Raw genomic sequence first — 17,991 nt, 5'->3', positions numbered from 1 at the left:
CAGCCCCTGAGCCTTGGGCAGATGCACAGCAGTGCCACAGGGAATCCAGGACAAATGCTGTCCTGGGGTCATTCAGCCCGGGACTGGGACTTGAACTCTGTCTGTCAGGACTGTCCCATCCAGTTCGGGATGGGTGGTCACCCTACTTTATTAGTCAATGCTCTTTGAATGTTACTGCAAATGCTTGGTGAGGTGTCTTAATCCCTGAAGAGTGGACAAGTCTCCATCAGGAGTCTGTCTCAGCTGGATTCGCTGAACAGGGCTCCTGGTGTGAAGCAGGAGTGCTGAAGGTCCACAAGTCCAGTCTCAGGAGGCAGTGAAGCCACGTGTCTTACCCTGGGGGAAGAGTGAGACCTCTAGGGGTCTGGCACATCAAAGGGCTTCCTCCGAGAGACTGTTCCAAAGCTGGAGCATGGCACCAATCCTATATGGATCCATGAGAGGAGGAGAGGGGACATCAGGGCAGCTCTATACAATGACCCCTGCTTGCTGCAACAGGAGGGGCTCTGGGGGATCTGTCCATGTAGTCCCAGCCCTGGGTCCTCTGCCAGGGCCTAGCTGGCCCGTTGGCTCCTCTCCTTCCCAAGGAGCCACTGAAATGGGTTTCTTCCATAGGCACTGGGGAGGGGGGCAAAGGGCCATTGCCCCCCCACTTTTGAGAGGGGAGCAAAGGAGCCTCCTTGGGGGAGCCCAATCTCCTGAGCAGGCTGGCTGAGTCATGGGACACTTCTGGCTGGGGGAGATGAGGCAGGAGTTAAAATAACTGGTGTCCCCTGGCAATTCTGACACCTCCCCTAGAGGAAAACATGCAAGACCAGTTCTGTTATTTACTATTAGCCTTTCTTTAGAGTAAATTACCAATAAAATACCCCTCCAAAATGCTCTGGGTGCCTGAACAATTCATAAGGGTCACAACAGCTCATGACACCCACCCAGCAGGAAAACATTATCCCACACAAATGATGAATGAAGTCAGCCAGCCAATAAATCAGAGGAGCTCTGTTCGTCCCCCAGGAACAACCCTCAATCTTCCCCCCGTAAGTCTATCAAATAAAGAAGGGCCTGTTAGGCTCAGCTGAAGGGGCTGGTCCCTTCTCGCGTACCCTGGAGATAGACAGGGCCTTTCTGCTTGGAAGTCAGCTCTGGAGGTATGAAGATAATGGTTGGGTTACAGCACATGCAGTGGGAGCATGCCAGCTGCGGCACCCCTTTGTAGGCTGCCCTGCCCTAGTCTTACCAGTACAGGGTGTTGGGGGACTTTATGTAGGCCATGCAAGGAGGGAGGGAAAGCCTCTCTGAGCCCTATGAGCTCACACTAAACACCTGCATGAAGGCCAGGCAGAATATGGCTCTTGGTGTTTATTGCTCCACTGTGAAAGGAGAATGTGGCCTGTCTCTCAGAGTTTGTTTTATTTTGCACCAGAAAACTTGTGAATTACTTGGAATCCCAGGGAGGCCTTTCCTGCCTTGGCCAAGGGCTACTACTGAGGTCTGATTATTAACTCTGCACCCTGGCACACTGCTTCAGTCAGAAAAGTGTAGTGCTTGTGGGGACAGAAATACAATTGATTGTTATGACAGTGACTCTGAGGGAGCAGGGAAAAGCCTTAAAAACTAAAACTGTCACCTTCCAAACCAGGGAAAATTGCATCTGCTCTCCCTGAAATTGTCAACTCCCTGGGACTGTGTGTGTGTTTCTTTAAGTCTTTTATCTCTGCATACCATAAATGGGCTTCCTGTAACTTTGGTTTCACTTTCATTCGGAAGCTGATAAAATTGCTGTAAGTTAACCAGCAATAGCTGATTGAACAGACTAGAGTCAGACGTGCCTAGTGGGAAATGCAGCTGTAAATACAGAGAAGTTCGCTTGTCATGCAGACCTGGCAGTTCTGAAGCTGGGAGCCCTTTCTCTGCCGCTAGCCTATGCACTTGCCTGTAGGATCCATCAGGCAGGTGAGTGTCAGCCCTCAATTGCTGTGGGTGAGGCTCTATTATTCTTCTTGGGAACTGTTCCTATGGCAGGGAGTCCGTCCAGGGCTCTCACTTTCCTACTTTAAATATTGCTGTAGAAATGTCTAAAATGCTCAGAGATCTTTGCGGCCCTTTTCCATTACCCTGTAACACAGGCTGAAATAGTGTCTGTTTATTCGCTCTTCTGCATGATATCGTCGAATTACATTTACACTCCAGCACTTCTGCTCTGGTGACTTTCCTGCAAGCTGTCGTCGGAGAAGTTTGTGCTCTCTCGTTCTCCTTCTCCATTGGCTGTGTGCATTTGCCATCAGCTCATACCTCTGAAGTTCTGCTCTAAGAGATTAGAAGAAGGGAAATGGCGTAGGCCAGATTAAATATGGCTGCTGCAGAGAGGGGTTGGGCCATGAAGACCTTTCTATGCCAGGGAGAGGGGGGAGTTACCCAGACAGAAGGCTGATGGTGTTACTTCTGCTGCTGTCCTTAGGGTTCTCCCAGAAGAGGGTTCAGATTTAACACCTGCTAGAGCCCCATCAGCAGGAGTCACTGAGTGCAGGGGTTGAGCCAGTGCATTCCCTGGCAGCCCTGGTTGTACCCACTTCCCTGGGCTGCACTGACCCTCAATGGCTGTCTGAATGCAGGAGAAATTAGAGATCCTCAGTGCTGGGGTGTACTGAGGTCCAACTGTGTTGGATTGCCAGCTATCGCTTTAAGGTGGTGGGAGGAATTCCATGGTCCCATTTCCAGGCTAGAGGGCTCTGCAGCTAAGCATGTAACTGTGCCAGCAGTCACTTTGCAGACAGACAGCTTAAAGTAAGGTGGGGAGAATTGCAGCTCTCTGTTTTAGGGAGCAGACTGATTTGTGTCTGTTCTTAGTGTTGGGTTCTTGTGTGTTCTGAAATCTAAGAAAAAAACTTACATTTTTATTTAACTTCTCTGTGTGTGTGGTGTGAACACAAGAAGTGCCACTGTAACCTGGATTCCTGGTAAACCCTTCACCATCAGAAACCCTTACCAGGATATCAGCTGGCATAAATCGGTGTGAGCCCCGGAGGAGAGCTGGAGACATAGGCAGTTTTTGTTTAAAGCCAACTTTTGCATCCTCTCTAAATTTCAAAAGATAAGTCAGCTCAGCCTGATGGTCATGGGGGGACGGATGGGGGGAAGGAGGGAGGGAAGCGAGATCAAGTTTGTGGGAAAATCTGGAGTTATTTGAGCTAGAGCACCTTACAAGTGAGCTGATTTCAACAACCCACAAGTCTTTGAATGCTTTTTTACCTACATCACAGGAAAAAATGTAGACCCCTCCTGGGACCCCCCTGATCCCCAAGAGAGGGACAGCCCCTTATTCCTCCTGCTTTGGGAGCTCTGTGCCTCAAGCTAGGACCAAGGGGCCCTGAGTTCTTTGCAGGTGGTGCCTCCATCTTGTGTCAAGGTGCATGTTGGCCAATATTGTCTCGTTTCTTAGTGCTCCCCAGTTTGTTTGTCTGGCAAGTGCACTACGTGCTGAAAGAGAGGAGGCACCTAAACTCACGCCGCTGGACTCCCACTGCTGAGATCTACTGTGTGGGTGTGAGGCAACGCACCCTGTGTTTACACCCTACACACTAGTGTAATAATCTTTGTACAAAATATGCCTTATGAGGTATCGTTTGAAAACAACTCGATGGTCACTAATATCATGGTGAAATGTATGTTGCAACGTTATACGTAAAGTTATGACATCCCCCTGTATCAGCACATGTTCAAAACCATAGAGACCAGCCTATACAAAAGTTGTGCAAGAGGTCTGTCTTAAACAAAGTAATGTGTGATTACCTCAGTTTACAAAGTAGTGTTGCATGTCTGAGTTAATGACTCAAGATTGTCGAATAACAGGCTCAGCTGGAATTATTTAATATAAGATTATCAATCAGAGATTAGTACAGCATTACACAGAATTCAGAAAGAAAGAAATACATTACCACTCTTTGTTGTTAGACCAAGAGCTGGATCTGTGTCTCTGCTTCACTGTATCTGGTGGGAGGCTTAGTTTTCACTCTCCAAGTTCCCATACCATTTGACATGGAGTGCATAGGCTCGGTGCTCTGGAACCACTCTGAATGAAGTTCAGACAGGGACTTCTTGTAGTGTGACTCCCCTTAGGGTGCACTCTCACTAGGGCAAGCCTCCTTCAGTGCTTCCTGGATCTGACCTCGGAGCATTCAGCACCCCTGTTTCACACTGTGAGCTTTCCGTAGTGAGTCCACCTGGGGAAGCCTTACACTCCCCCCAAAGGGGCCCTGCACCCCAATTCTGCAGTCAGCAGTGACTCTCAGCCAGTGTTATAAAACAGAAGGTTTATTAGTTGTTGGGAACACAGCGTAGAACAGTTCTTGTTAGCGCAGAAAGTAGGAAGATTCAGCAAAGTCCATCTTGAGGGGATCCAGAGCTCAGAGCCCTGGGCTCTCTCCCCGAGTCCCAAACAAGACTGTCCAGCTTCCAGCAGCCCACCCTCAGTCACGCCCTGTTGCCCCTCCTCTGTGCTTTGTCTCTTTCCTGGGCAAACTGGTCACCTAACCTTCACCTCTCACTTTGTTCTCCAACTCCTTCAGCTGGTTCCTTGCAAAATATGGGGCCTGGCCATCAGTTGCTGGGATACAGAGTGTCCAGCTGTTGCCTGGGCCCAGGGAGCAAGACAGAAGCCACACCTGCCCTCTACATTCTCTGCAATGATCACATACCCTTATTCCACCACCTAGATACTTATGCAACACATAGAGGAAACTGAGGCACACACAGAGTATTCAAAGAAAACATTAAGAGAATCCCCACTTCATCACTCCAGTATCATTATATAGGGTTGTAGACAAAGAAATCCTCTTTGCCAAGACTCCCAGAAAAATACGTTGTGATGTCAGTTCTATACATTTTTATTTTACCTGATTTATGTGTGAAGGCATGATTATTTACATCTGAGGGGACTAACAATTCTTCAAGATAACATCTCTCAGTGGGTCATTCTCAGCCCGCAGTTATTCTTCCCTGGGGATTCCCCAACAGAAAACATCTGCTGTAACAATCATCCCTTATTAGTTTCCCAAGTTGATATATGCTTATATAACCATTATCTATATTTATTTATAATGGAGGTGGTTTCCAAGAATATCTGAAGTTTTATAGACATGAAAGTGGCCAAGATTGTTAAAATATAGCATAATGCATAACATTCCTGAATATGGTTACTTATCAGTCAAGGACCAATATTCTGGACCTTAGAGTTCAGACATACTCTATTGAAGACAAAGATTCTAAAGATTCTAATAATAGAATCATAGAAATGTGAGACTGGAAGGGACCTTGGGAAGTCATAAAGTCCAGCCCCTTGCACTGTGGCAGGACCAAGTAAACCCAGACCATCTCTGACAGCTGCTTGTCCAACCTGTTTTTAAAAGCTTCTAATGATAGGGACTCCACAACCTCCCTTGGAAGCCTATTCCACAATTTAGCTACCCTTATAGTTAGAAAGCTTTTCTAATATCTAACCTAAATCTCCCTTGCTGCAGATTAATCCCAGTACTTCTATCTATAAATGAATCAAATATACAGAAATAAAGAACTAAAAGGGTTAATATTTACTAATACCTACACTAGTAAAAAGGGTCCTCAAGACCGCAAGGGGTGGAATGGCAGGAGACAAGCCAAATCTGCATTTCAGCAAACACAGGTGAGAAGAAAAAGCATGGCGCCTCCTTCACCCCAGACTCTATTTTGCCTTCTTTACTGTTTGACCAAACTTTGTTTTGAGGTGTAATCTTCAGAAGAATCCACTTCAAGGGGTGTCTGGACTATAAAAGAGGCAAAAACATTCCAGTTCGTGTCTCTCTATCCCACCTAAGAAAACAAAGGAACTAGCCCTTTGACATTCCAGGTAGAGCCTGACGTGTGATTTTGTTCATTCCTGTTGCTGGGAATATGTGGTAGGATTTTACCTTGAACCAAGTCTAGCTTGTTAAGTTTTAGCTACTTAGTAAGCATTTTATCTTTATTTTTTCTTATAACCATTTCTGACTTTAATGTCTTATATTTGTACTCACTTAAAATGTATCTCTTTATAGTTAAATAAACTTATTTTATTTTTAATTTAAACTAATCCAGTGTTGTGTTTAAACTGAGCTGTTTGGTAACTCCAGTTAAAGTTATAAAATGTTGTGCACTGACCCCTTACAAGGGCCATGAATCTTTAATATCTGCACTGCCCAGGAGAGGGGTGGGCAGTGCCGAACACACATTTTTGGGAAAGTATGGGACTAGGAGTGTGTTGGAGTCACTCTGCAGGGAGTAACCAAGGCTAGCGGAAGCCAGTGTGTAGCTGGAGTGTTGCTGCTGGGGTCGCAGTTGCTGGGCCAGGGCTGCGGTGATGCACAGACACTCAGGGTGTGACCCGCATGTTGGCAAGCTGATTGTGAGCAGCCCAGACTGGGATCTGCAGCAGAAAGGCATTGTGAAGTACCCCAGGATGCAGAACAGGCCGTGACACACCTCACTGGTATGGACTGCACCCCGGAATGTGCCAGCTGGACCTGAATCAAGGACCATCATTTAAAATAAGAAGCCCTTATTCCTTATTTTTCAAACCGCAGAATGAGAAGGCCCGGTGCTAATCCTTAAATAGTACAGAATCTCAGCTTTTGTTTCCAATAATTCTGTTTTAAACCTTTGTGACATATGAGGGTACAGTCCAGATCAATGAGCAGCAGCAGCATCACCCCTGCCCTGTAACCTGGGGGCCCTCTACAATGCCTTGCTGCTGTAGCCTCCAACCTGGACTCCTCACAAACAGCCTCCAGTGTGTAAGTCACTCCCAGCTATGTCTGTGTGTGCTGCAGTCAGTCAGCCACACCTTGGCTGTTACTGGCCTTAAAATTTACCATAGGGTGATCCTGGCATACTCCCAGTCCCAGGCTGCCTCCCAGAAAAGTAATGCCCAGCCCTCTCCTGGACAGTACAAATATACTATGTTCATTATTCCTTTAAGGGAATAATATAGCAGTTTATTACTTTAAATAGAGTTATCCAGACACTTCAATGTAAACACATTGGATTAGGTAAAACATTAAAACAAGCTTATTAACTACAAAGAAATAGATTTTTAGTGAGTGCAAGTAATGAGGCATAAAAGTCAGAAATGGTTACAAGAAAAATAAAGACAGAAAGCTTACTAGTGTCTAATTTAACAAACTATATTAGATTCAAGCCAAGTTTTTCACCAATGCTTTCAGCAGTCTTACAGACCAAACTCTTTAAGTCAGGACCCCTCCCCCAGAGTTCAACAGTTGCTTCCTATGTCTTTTCAGGTATAGAGAATGTGATTGGTGGGGGGAGAGAGAGAGGAGGGACCCTGGGGTGTCTACCCCTCCTTTTTATAATCCTGTCCCCCCTTTGAGAAGAATTTCCAGCTGGGAGCAAGGCGACAGGCAGTCTGTGGATGGAACTGCATGCTTTTTCTTTGCCAGGATGTAGATTTTTGTCCTGCCCCTTTGCCTGTCAAAGAATGGCCACTTAGCAGGTAATTGTCCATCAGCCTTGTTTTCATCTGGCCAAGGCATGAGCTTGCCCTTTGTCTCTGAGGAACTGGTTTGGCCACTCCCCAGACATACCTGGAAAACGTACTTTTAGTTATGATTTTAGTTTATGCTAACTTCACATGTAACGCTCCTATGTGCTGTATTTTGCCATGATATGATTGATCAGCAAATGATGTGTTTTTAAACGACACTTCAGAAGGCATGCCTTGTACAAACATTTTTGCAATGGTGTGTAAGGTGTGAACCTGGGGGTCATTTCTGTCATTACCTTAGCATTAACTATTTTACCACTGTCCATTTTAGCCACTAGGATAGGGAAGGGGGTGGGTGGGAAGCTGTGGAGGTGAAATGGTGGTAGCTGATGGGAAATAATGCTGAGCAAGGACAGGAGGAGACATAAAAAGTAAGGGAAGAGAAAGAAAAAAGAAAAGGGAGGATGGGGAAGGAAGAGGAACAACAGACAGAGAGAATGGTGGTCACAGTTGGGACCGTTTTCCCCACTGAGTGATGCTGAGCATGATAACAAGGCCCTGAAGAAGTAACACACTGTGATGATAATGAAAAGTGAATTTACTCTATAAAGGCTGCATTCTGCTCTTAATATCTCATTGGGGTTGGTGAGGGCGCCACTGTGGAAGGAGGAGAGTGGTGAGTCCTAAATGGATACCCTGGCCCCGAGATCATAATAAAAATGGAATTTGGCCAACTGCACAGAATGAGTTTAACATCCCTAGGCTAGAGGGAGGTGTACTGGGCTGGGAGCCAGGAGACCATGTGGTCCAGTCTCACTCCTGGTGTTAATATTCCTCTACACTTCACAGTCTGAGTATTGATCAAGGCTGGCATGTGCTAGATTCACAAAGGCACTTAAGGGCTGTGACACTGAGCATCACAATGCCTAACTTTCAGGCGTCTAGAAAATCACAGCAACACACTACAATTCACAAAGCCTGAGGTAGGTGCCCAGGTTCTGTATACAATGAATGGGGAGACACCGGCACCTTAGAATGCGGTTCATAACGCCAGCACGCTTGGTGGGGAGCTGCCTAAGCTAACCAGTGGGGGAAAAGTAAGAGGGGTGTGTGCTAAACCCTTCTGCAGGAATGTGTTTATCTCTGCTAGTGATTTTCAGCTGAGGGAAGATAAGTGCTTCTCCGCCTAACTTGGGGTGTGGGGCTATTCTGGGCTCAGAGGCTGCCTAGTGCCACACAAAACAATCATTAGCCCAGGAGCTGGGGAGACTCACCTGGAATGTGGGAAATCCCTGGTTTACATCCCCCTCTCTGCTGGAGGAGGAGCAGGGAATTGAACATGGCTCTGCCATCTCTCAGGGCATGCTCTATCCACCATAGAGTGATTGTCACACTTTCCTCTGGCCCAATTAATATTTAAGTGGAACAACTTAAACTAGAATATACCATAGCCTGGAACAGTTATCGGAGACTTGGTCAAATCTCTACTCTTCTGGCAGAGGGGGGATTTGAATTGGAGGTCTCCCATATCCATGATGTATGCCCTAACTATGTGGCTAAACATTGTGAAGGAAATGAGCTTCCCCCTCCTCCGCAACTGCTTTGTGTGGAACTAGGGAGCCTCTCAGCTTGTCTCCCAGATCAGGTCTAATACACGAGATAGGTGCTCCTCTGCCTATCTTTCCCCAGGTTGTGGATTGTTTTGGGGGTTAGCCAGGAGATAGACATCTGGAAACCTTGGGGGAGTCAGCAGTGCACATGAACGGAGGCAGAAACTTAGGCTGGGGAATTTGTGCTGCAAAAACTTAGGTGCTGAGCAGCCAAGTGAGTTCAGGCACCTACAGGGTTGGGCAGCAGCCAAGCAGCGGTTTTGTGGGTCATAGCAGTGCCTAAAAATGGGACTCAGGCACCTAAGTACCTTTGTGAAGACCACCCCATGTCCTTCTCGGATGCCAACAAATATCATTCTCCCCCTTCTAATTGTAACCCTTCTGCCAGGCCAAGTTGATAGCAGCAAGGGCCGGGTTCAGTACATAGGGGTTCCCTCTCATCAAATGCAAATCTCCTCTCATCAAATCAAATGTAAAACTGGCTCGAGGCCCCTCTCGCAAGCACAGAGTCTCGGTGTAGCAGAGAATCTTTAATAACATGAGGTAAACGACATCAGCATTAAATTGGGAAAACACCACAACTAGTGTTCATTAACCAAATCATGAGCAAAGACCCATCCCAGAAAATTGGGCCACATCCTTTCCCTCGGGTTCTTGAGTCCCACAACCCAAACGTCTCTTGAGTCCAGCAACCCAAAAATCACCCAAAATCCAAAAAGTCCAGCCCCAGAGTTCAAAAGTTCATCTGCAGAGTGTTACTCCCCAGTCCAGCTAAAAATGTGCCTGTGTGGGGGGAAAGAGGTAAGGGGCACCTTACATGACCTAGAAGCTGACTGCCCCACAGGGCTCTGCCCCACTCTCTCACAAACGGCTCCGCTGTCTCACAAACAACTCAGCTTGCCATCTCATGAACGCTCTGCCAGCCTATCCCTGAACAGCACCGCTGCACTTTAGATCTTCCAGCTCCCCGCTACTTGACACAGTCTTCAGTGATTTCAGCTCATAGTAGCAGGAGCCTTAGTGCTAGTGCACTATAAGGCCAAAGTGAGCTCAGCATAGTACCTGTAGGGAGACTCTTAATAAGACCAAAAATTAGCTCTGACGTTCCACAGTGGAGAGACAGGAGTGCAATTGGTGTTTCTCTCACACACCCACCAGGTACTAATACCTGTCTCAAGCCTCTCTCAATTTACAGAGTTTTAGAACCCGTCCCTTGCCTAGCGACTGCTATTTAGTTGATGGTGAGTCCCTCCATCATACAAAAGGCCAAGTGCAGTTCCACTGTCCTTGATTCCCATAATCAGGGTAATAACAATTTATTCTTCCTGCCCCAATAACAAAGACATTGGGGATCCCACAGCAGCCAAAGTGACCATTTGGGCAGCTTTGGCCTCATTCTAGGCGGGGTGGGTGAGCCTATGCAAATGAGATCAGCCCTTGAAGTTCTTTTCCACAAGTTGCCACACCTCACCACCAGATGTCAGGGTGGAGCTCATCCTGACTCTGCTTACATCATAGAGGCAGTAACTGAGGACCTGAGATATTACCTAAGGTCAGTTCTAGCAGAGTTAGGAAAAGAACGCAGGTCTCTCCTGGGGCAGACCCAAGTCACTCCCACTTAGCCACACTGCCTTTTGGAATGAGTGTGCTAAATCTGTGTGCTTAGCTATGCTGTCTGTACAATGGAGTTACCTCTTCCCAACCATGTGAACAAGGCAAGAGGCTGCAGGAAGAGCCAAACATTGGGCAAGTCTCATAAACCAGAGTATTCAGAGGATTAGAGTAATGGGGAGAGGGTTGGTGCTGTGCCAGGGATGGGGTAGGTGAGGCAGCCCCTGAACCTCTTCTGTTGAGCGTGGGGGGAGTGGAAGGGCCAGGCAGCCATAAGAAAATGGGGTTTGTGTTTGTTTTTATGCTATAAAGCAGCAAAAAAAAAGATGTTTTTAAAACTCTGGTGACCCCTCTTTTCCAGGTTGTTATAATTCAGCAACCACTTGTCCAATTCACATCAAATTTGGTAGAAATAGTTTACCTCAGCCCCAGACCTAGTGTTCCAATTTTGATGCTGATAGGATCTTCCTGTAGTTTATAGATGTAGGGTCAAAAACCAGGGTTATAAAGGGAACAATTACAGTCTTAACTATGGAATGACTACCATCATTCCACCATGCCAGGGTGGAGCAGCCTCTTCCAAAGTGGGAATGACTCTGCTCAAACCGGGATGTGTGTGAGGCTAAACCTGCTGGGTTTAAGAGAATAAGCACATTCTTGTGTGCAGGTTTCCATAAGGCTCTTTAATTTCATATCACCATCTAAATGATAATGGTGGCTTTCTGCTTTACAAGTTCACTTGCATCTTCAATCTTGCTACGTGCAGGAGAAAAGAATAAATTCTGCTGCTATTTAAAAAGCATTATCATAAAATGGCACAAGGACAGACGATACTGAACTGAATCTCTTTTCCTAAATGATTTTTGCTTTACACCGTAACTTGAATTCTTTCATTGTAAGGCACCTCCTGGACTAAGGGTCCATTTCACTGACCATAGAGAAGCTGGAAATGTCCCAGTGATCCTGTAACTGCTGAGAAGTTTCTCCTGGGCTCATGAGGTAGGTGGTAGGAAGTTCTCATCCTTTCATTTGTTTTTAAAATGCTAATTTTTCTACTTGAAAGGGTGCATTAATGACTTTAGATGATCTGTATTTATCCAAGTGACACAGACCCAGAAATTGCAATGCCTTTTCTCACACTGCAGTATAAAAATAGATACAAAATACATTAAGGGTTTTTTTTCTTCTTGGCGACTTTCTCTTTGTCATTTTACAACCAGACTGTTACTCTACAAAAGTTAGTGATTTTTGTGATAATATTTTTCAAGGAATTTTGAAAATGCTAGTATTAAGGCCTTTGCCCAGAATATTGGACTGTAATTTGAGGTGGTGAATGGGGAAGCCCAAGTTTTGTTTTGCCTTGTAATGTCTTATGTTAAAAACAGTAGCAAACTTGCACATTTTGATGCAATTATTAACTAGCACAAGTCCTAGGATTCATATTGTGCTCAACGAATTTTGCCCAAATTACAGCACGTTGTTCACTTGTATTTGTTTTTTCTTTTCCTTTCTGATGTCTGGATCAAGGTACAATCAAGACGAGGATTTCCTTCCACTCCCACTGTGCAATGGGCAACCTCACTCTGTGCAGTTATATCATTTTCTTTTTTACGCTCCATGTTCCTACACTGGAATCAGGTAGGAAGCCTCTTGTCACAGAGTGTATTCTACTGTTTTTCAACAGTTTTAATACCTTGATCTTTTGTTATTTTGAAACAATTCATAATAAGAGCATTTTATGTACGTTTGAGAAATAAAATCCTATTTTTGGAGGGGAGGCAGGGAAAAGATATTGATTTTTCTCCCTTTTTACTCCCCTTAGTCTCAGTGTAACTTGTACTCAGTGGACTTTTACATCATATTTCACCTTAAACTTTCCTCCTGCCTCATCGTAAACTTCTGCAACTCTGCCTATCACTATTCAATATTTTCATTAATGACTTGGATAATGGACTGGAGAGTATGTTGATAAAATTTGCAGATGACACCAAGCTGGGAGAGGTTGCTAGCACTTTGGAAGACAGGATTAGAATTCCAAATGATCTCCACAAATTGGAGAATTGGTCCAAAATCAACAGGATGGAATTCAATAAAGACAAGTGCAAAAGCACTTCACTAAGGAAGGAAAAATCAAGTGCACAACTACAAAATGGTGAATAAATGACTAGGTGGTAATGCTAGTAAAGGATTGGGGGCTGAAAAGGATCTGGCCTTATGGTGGATCATCAATTGAATATGAGTAAGGTTATGAATCAGTGATGGAGGTCACAGCTTCCATGATTTTACGAGACCTCCATGACTTCCTGAAAATTATGATTCCGCTCAGGAAGAACTAAGGCTCCAGCCCCCCATGGTGAGGCTTGGGCTTCCATGATTTATTGTTTATTGCCCATGTCCTGCCCGTGACTTTTATTAAAATCTTTTAATTAAAACCCATATCAAAATCTTAGTTTTAAATATGAGTCAACAATGTGATGGAGATTACAAAAAAAAGGCTAATATCAGTCTTGGGTGTATCAGCAGGAGTGTTGCATGTAAGACACAGGAGGTAATTGTCCTGCTCTGGCTGGCACTGGTGAGGGCTCAGCCTGAGTACTGTGTCCAATTCTGGGTGCCACATATTAGGAACAATGTGGACAAATTGCAAAAAGTCCAGAGGAGAGCAACAAAAATGATGCATGGTTTAAAAACCCTGACCTTTGAGGAAAGGTTAAAGAAACTGGGTGTTTTTAGTTGTGATAAAAGAAGACTGAGGGGGACGTGATAGTCTTAAAATATGTTAAGTTCTATTATAAAAGGACTGTGATAAATTTTTCTCGATGTCCAAGGTAGGTGTGACATACCAGGGTACCATCCAGACCAATGAGTAGCAGTGTTACCCTTGCCCTGTAACCTGGGGTGCCATTACAATGCTTTGCTTCTGTAGCCCCCAACCTGGACTGTTCACAAACAGCCTCCAGCATGTAGGTCACTCCCAGCTATGTCTGCGTGTACAGACTTAAAGATTGGCTCTTACCAGCCTTAAAGATTGCTACAGGGTGACCCCAACACACTCCCAGTCCCAGATTTTCCTTCAGAAATGTATGTCCTAAAATATTGTTTGTTATTCCTTAAAGGGAATAATATACACACAACTTGTTACCCCACACAGAGATACCCAGACACTTCAGCTCAATCGCACTAGGTTAGATAACACAATAAAAGAAGTTTATTAACTACAAAGAGATAGCTCTTCATTGAGTATAATTACTGAGGCATAAAGGTCAGAAATGGTTACAAGAAAAATAAAGAGAAAGCACTCAGCAGTGCCTAACTTATCAAACTACATTAGATTCAAAGCAAAGTTTTTTCATCACATGCTTTCAGCAGTCTTAATGACCAAACTCTTCAGGTCAGGACCCGTTCCCTAGAGCCTGCTGGCTGCTTCCTTTGCATTTTCAGATGTAAAGAATGTGATGGGCAGGGAGAGAGATGGGGTCTCTTGGGGTGTCTGCCTCTCCCCCACTTTGAGAAGTATTTTCAGCTGGAAGCAAAGCAACAGGCAGTTTAATGAAGAAAGGAAACACCACAATGTTTCTTTGCTAAGATGTAGATTTTTGTCCCGCCCCCTTTCCTACCAGAGAATGGCCACTTAGCAGGTAATGGTCCATCAGCTTTGTTTTTACCTGACTGAGGTGTCAGCTTTCTCTTTGTCTCTGAGGAACTGGCTTAGTCACTCCCCAGACTTAACTGGAAGTTATGATTTCAGCTTATGTTTATAACTTCACATGTAACATTCCCACATGTATTTTGCCATGATATGATCAGCAAATTCAGTCTTTAAATGATACCTCACAAGGCATACCCTGCACCAAGATTATTACAATAGTGTGTAGGGTTTAAATACAGGGGCAGGACAAGAAGTAATAGTCTTAATCTTCAGCAATGGAGATTTAGGTTATGTATTAGGAAAAACTTTTGTAACTATAAGTTCTGGAATGGACTTCTAAGGGAAGTTGTGGAATCCCCATCACTGGAGGCTTTTAAGAACTGGTTGAAACACTTGTCAGGGATGTTCTAGGTTTACTTGGTCCTACCTCAGCAAAGAGGACTGAACTTGATACCCTCTAGAGGTCCCTTCCAAGCCCTATATTTCTCTGATTCTATGATTTTTTTTCAAATTGAGCTTGTATGTCACTGTTCCACAGATCTGTATACAAATCTACTTTTTACTTAAAGAATTGGAGAGATACAAAAAGAGAACTCAGAAAGAACAGAAAATAAGGTTATTCATACATTCATAAATGATAAGACCAGAAGGGACCATTGTGATCATTTAGTCTGACCTCCTGTATAACACAGGCCAGAGAACTTCCCTGAATTAATTCTTGTTTGAACTAGAGCAGATCTTTTAGAAAAACATCCATCTTGATTTAAAAAATTGCCAGTATTGGAGAATCCACCATGACTCTTCATAAACTCTTCCAATGATTAATTCCCTCACTGTTAAAAATTTGCACTTTATTTCCAGTCTAAAGGCTGGGCAAATTCTATATGTTTTACAAAACTTCTTCAAAATTACATATAAGAACATAAGAATGACCATACTGGGTCAAACCAATGGTCTATGTAGTTCAGTATCCTGTCTTCCAACTGTGGCCAGTGCCAGGTGCTTCAGAGCAAATGAACAGAACAGGCGATCATCGAGTGATCCATCCACTGTCATCCGGTCCCAGCTTCTGGCAGTCAGCGGCTAGGGACACTCATAGCATGCGGTTGCATCCCTGACCATCTTGTCTAATAGCCATTGATAAATCTGTGATATATCACACACAAGTAGCAAAATGTATGCTTCCCAATTATATATACAGCTGCAATTCGAGAAAATAGACCATTGGAAGAGATATCTAAAAGCCACAAGAATTAATTCTTAGCTTCATAGATTTCTAAATTCCAAGACCAGAGGGGATCACTGTGATTATCTACTCTAACCCTCTGTAAAATACAGGCCAGAGAACTTCCCCAAATTCGTTAAAAACAACATACCCTTTTTTTAAAAAAAAAAATCTTATATTGATTTAAAGATTCCTAGTAATGGAGAATCCACAATAGCTGTTGGTAAATTGTTCCAATGGTTAATTACTCTCACTGTTAAAAATGTACACCTTGTTTATGGTCTGAATTTGTCTACCTTCAACTCATAGACATAGAGTCACAGACTCATAGACTTTAAGGCGAGAAGGGATGATCATGATCATCGAGTCTTCCCTCCTGCACGTCACAGGCCACAGAACCTCGCCCACCTTCTCCAGTAATAGACCCATAGCCTCTGGCTGAGTTACTGAAGTCCTCAAATCATGGTTTAAAGACTTCAAGTTACAGAAAATCCACAATTTACACTAGTTTAAACCTGCAAGTGGCCCATGCCCCTGCTGCAGAGGAAGGCAAAAAACCTTAAGGGTCTCTGCCAATCTGACCTGGGGAGAAATTCCTTCCCAACCTCAAATATGGTGATCAGTTAGACCCTGAGCATGAGGGCAAGACCCACCAGCTAGACACCAGGGAAAGAATTCTCTGTAGTAACTCAGAGCCTTCCCCATCTAGTGTCTCATACTGGCCGCTGGCGATATTTGTAACTAGCAGTCGCAAATCGACTACATGCCATTGTAGGCAGTCTCATCATACCATCCCCTCCATGAACTTATCTAGCTCAGTCTTGGAACCAGTTAGGCTTTTTGTCCCCACTGCTCCCTTTGGAAGACTGTTCCAGAACTTCACTCTGATGGTTAGAAACCTTCATCTAATTTCAAGCCTAAACTTGTTGGTGGCCAGTTTATATCTATTTGTTCTTGTGTCCACATTAGCACTTAATTTAAATAACTCCTCTTCATCCCTGGTATTTATCCCTCTGATGTATTTATGGAGAGCAATCATATCTCCCTTCGGCCTTCTTTTGCTTAGGCTAAACAAGCCGAGGTCTTTGAGTCTCCTCTCATAAGGTAGGTTTCCCATTCCTCTGATCATCCTAGTAGCCCTTCTCTGCCCCTATTCCACTTGAATTAATCTTTCTTAAACATGAGTACCATTACACACAGTATTCCAGCTGGGGTCTCACCAGTGCCCTGTATAATGGTAATAACACTTCCCTGTCTCTACTGGAAATACCTCGCCTGATGCATCCAAGGATTGCATTTGCTTTTTTCATGGCCACATCACATTGGTGGCTCAAGGTCATTCTGTGATCAGCCAATTAGACCTTTCTCCTCCTTTGTCACTTCCAACTGAAAAGTCCCCAACTTATGCAAAAATTCTTGTTGTTAGTCCCTAAAATCCCAAAGTGCATGACTTTGCACTATTAAATTTCATCACATTTCTATTACTCCAGTTTACAAGGTCATCCAGATCTTTTCGTATGATATTCCGGTCCTCCTACGTATTGGCAATACCTCCCAACTTTGTGTCATCCAAAAATTTTATTAGCACACTCTCACTTTTTGTGCCAAGGTCAGTAGTAAAAATGGTAAACAGGATTGACAAAGCCCTGTCTGGAATGATTTAGTCGGGGATCAGTCCTGCTTTGAGCAGGGGGTTGGACTAGATGACCTCCTGAGGTCCCTTCCAACCCTGATATTCTATGATTCTATGATTCTTTGATTGGTCCCAAGACTGATCCCTGAGGAACTCTACTAGTAACCTCCCTCCAGCCTGACAGTTCACCTTTCAGTATGACCCACTGTAGCCTCCCCTTTAACCAGTTCTTTATCCACCTTTCAGTTCTCATGTTAATCCACATCTTCTCCAATTTAACTAATAATTTCTAATGAGGAATTGTATCAAATGCTTTATTGAAATCCAGGTTGATTAGATCTACTGCATTTTCTTTGTCTAAAAAATCAGTTATCTTCTCAAAGGAGGAGATCAGGCTGGTCTGGCACAATCTACCTTTTATAAAACCATGTTGTATTTTATCCCAATTACTGTTTACTTCTATGTCCTTAACTACTTTCTCTTTCACAGTTTTTTCCAAGACCTTGCGTACAATTGAGGGTCAAACTAACAGGCCTGTAGTTTCCCAGATCACTTTTTTTCTCCAATTGTCCAGTCAAAGGGTATGACCCCCAAGTTTACAGATTCATTAAAAACCCTTGCTATTGGGCTTGCAATTTCATGTTCAGTTCCTTTAATATTGTTGGATGGAGATTATCCAGGTCCCCCAATTTAGACCCATTAAGCTGTTTTGAGTTCCACCTCAGATGTGGTAATTTCTACTTTCATATCCTC

At 44.2% G+C, this 17,991-nt stretch overlaps 1 protein-coding gene across 14 annotated transcripts in view; it reads left to right on the top strand.

The window, feature by feature from the left end:
* The first annotated feature begins 1,745 nt into the window (after window positions 1-1,745).
* LOC140904640 (myelin-oligodendrocyte glycoprotein-like) overlaps window positions 1,746-17,991 on the top strand; it is a 51,194-nt gene continuing 34,948 nt past the window's right edge. For 6 of the 14 annotated variants that reach the window (XM_073327063.1, XM_073327064.1, XM_073327061.1 and 3 more), the window contains exons 1-3: window positions 1,747-1,953; window positions 11,632-11,730; window positions 12,259-12,369. In XM_073327063.1, the coding sequence (XP_073183164.1) occupies window positions 12,300-12,369 (70 nt within the window). In that variant the 5' untranslated portion in view covers window positions 1,747-1,953; window positions 11,632-11,730; window positions 12,259-12,299. Of the gene's footprint in view, window positions 1,981-11,631; window positions 11,731-12,258; window positions 12,370-17,991 lie in introns of all 14 variants that reach the window. The other 8 variants (XM_073327066.1, XM_073327069.1, XM_073327068.1 and 5 more) reach the window with 6 other exon arrangements.

Source organism: Lepidochelys kempii, unplaced genomic scaffold (genome assembly GCF_965140265.1).
Source record: "Lepidochelys kempii isolate rLepKem1 unplaced genomic scaffold, rLepKem1.hap2 scaffold_54, whole genome shotgun sequence".
In the NCBI taxonomy this organism is placed as follows: domain Eukaryota; kingdom Metazoa; phylum Chordata; order Testudines; family Cheloniidae; genus Lepidochelys; species Lepidochelys kempii.
This window is presented reverse-complemented; position numbering and strand designations above follow the sequence as displayed.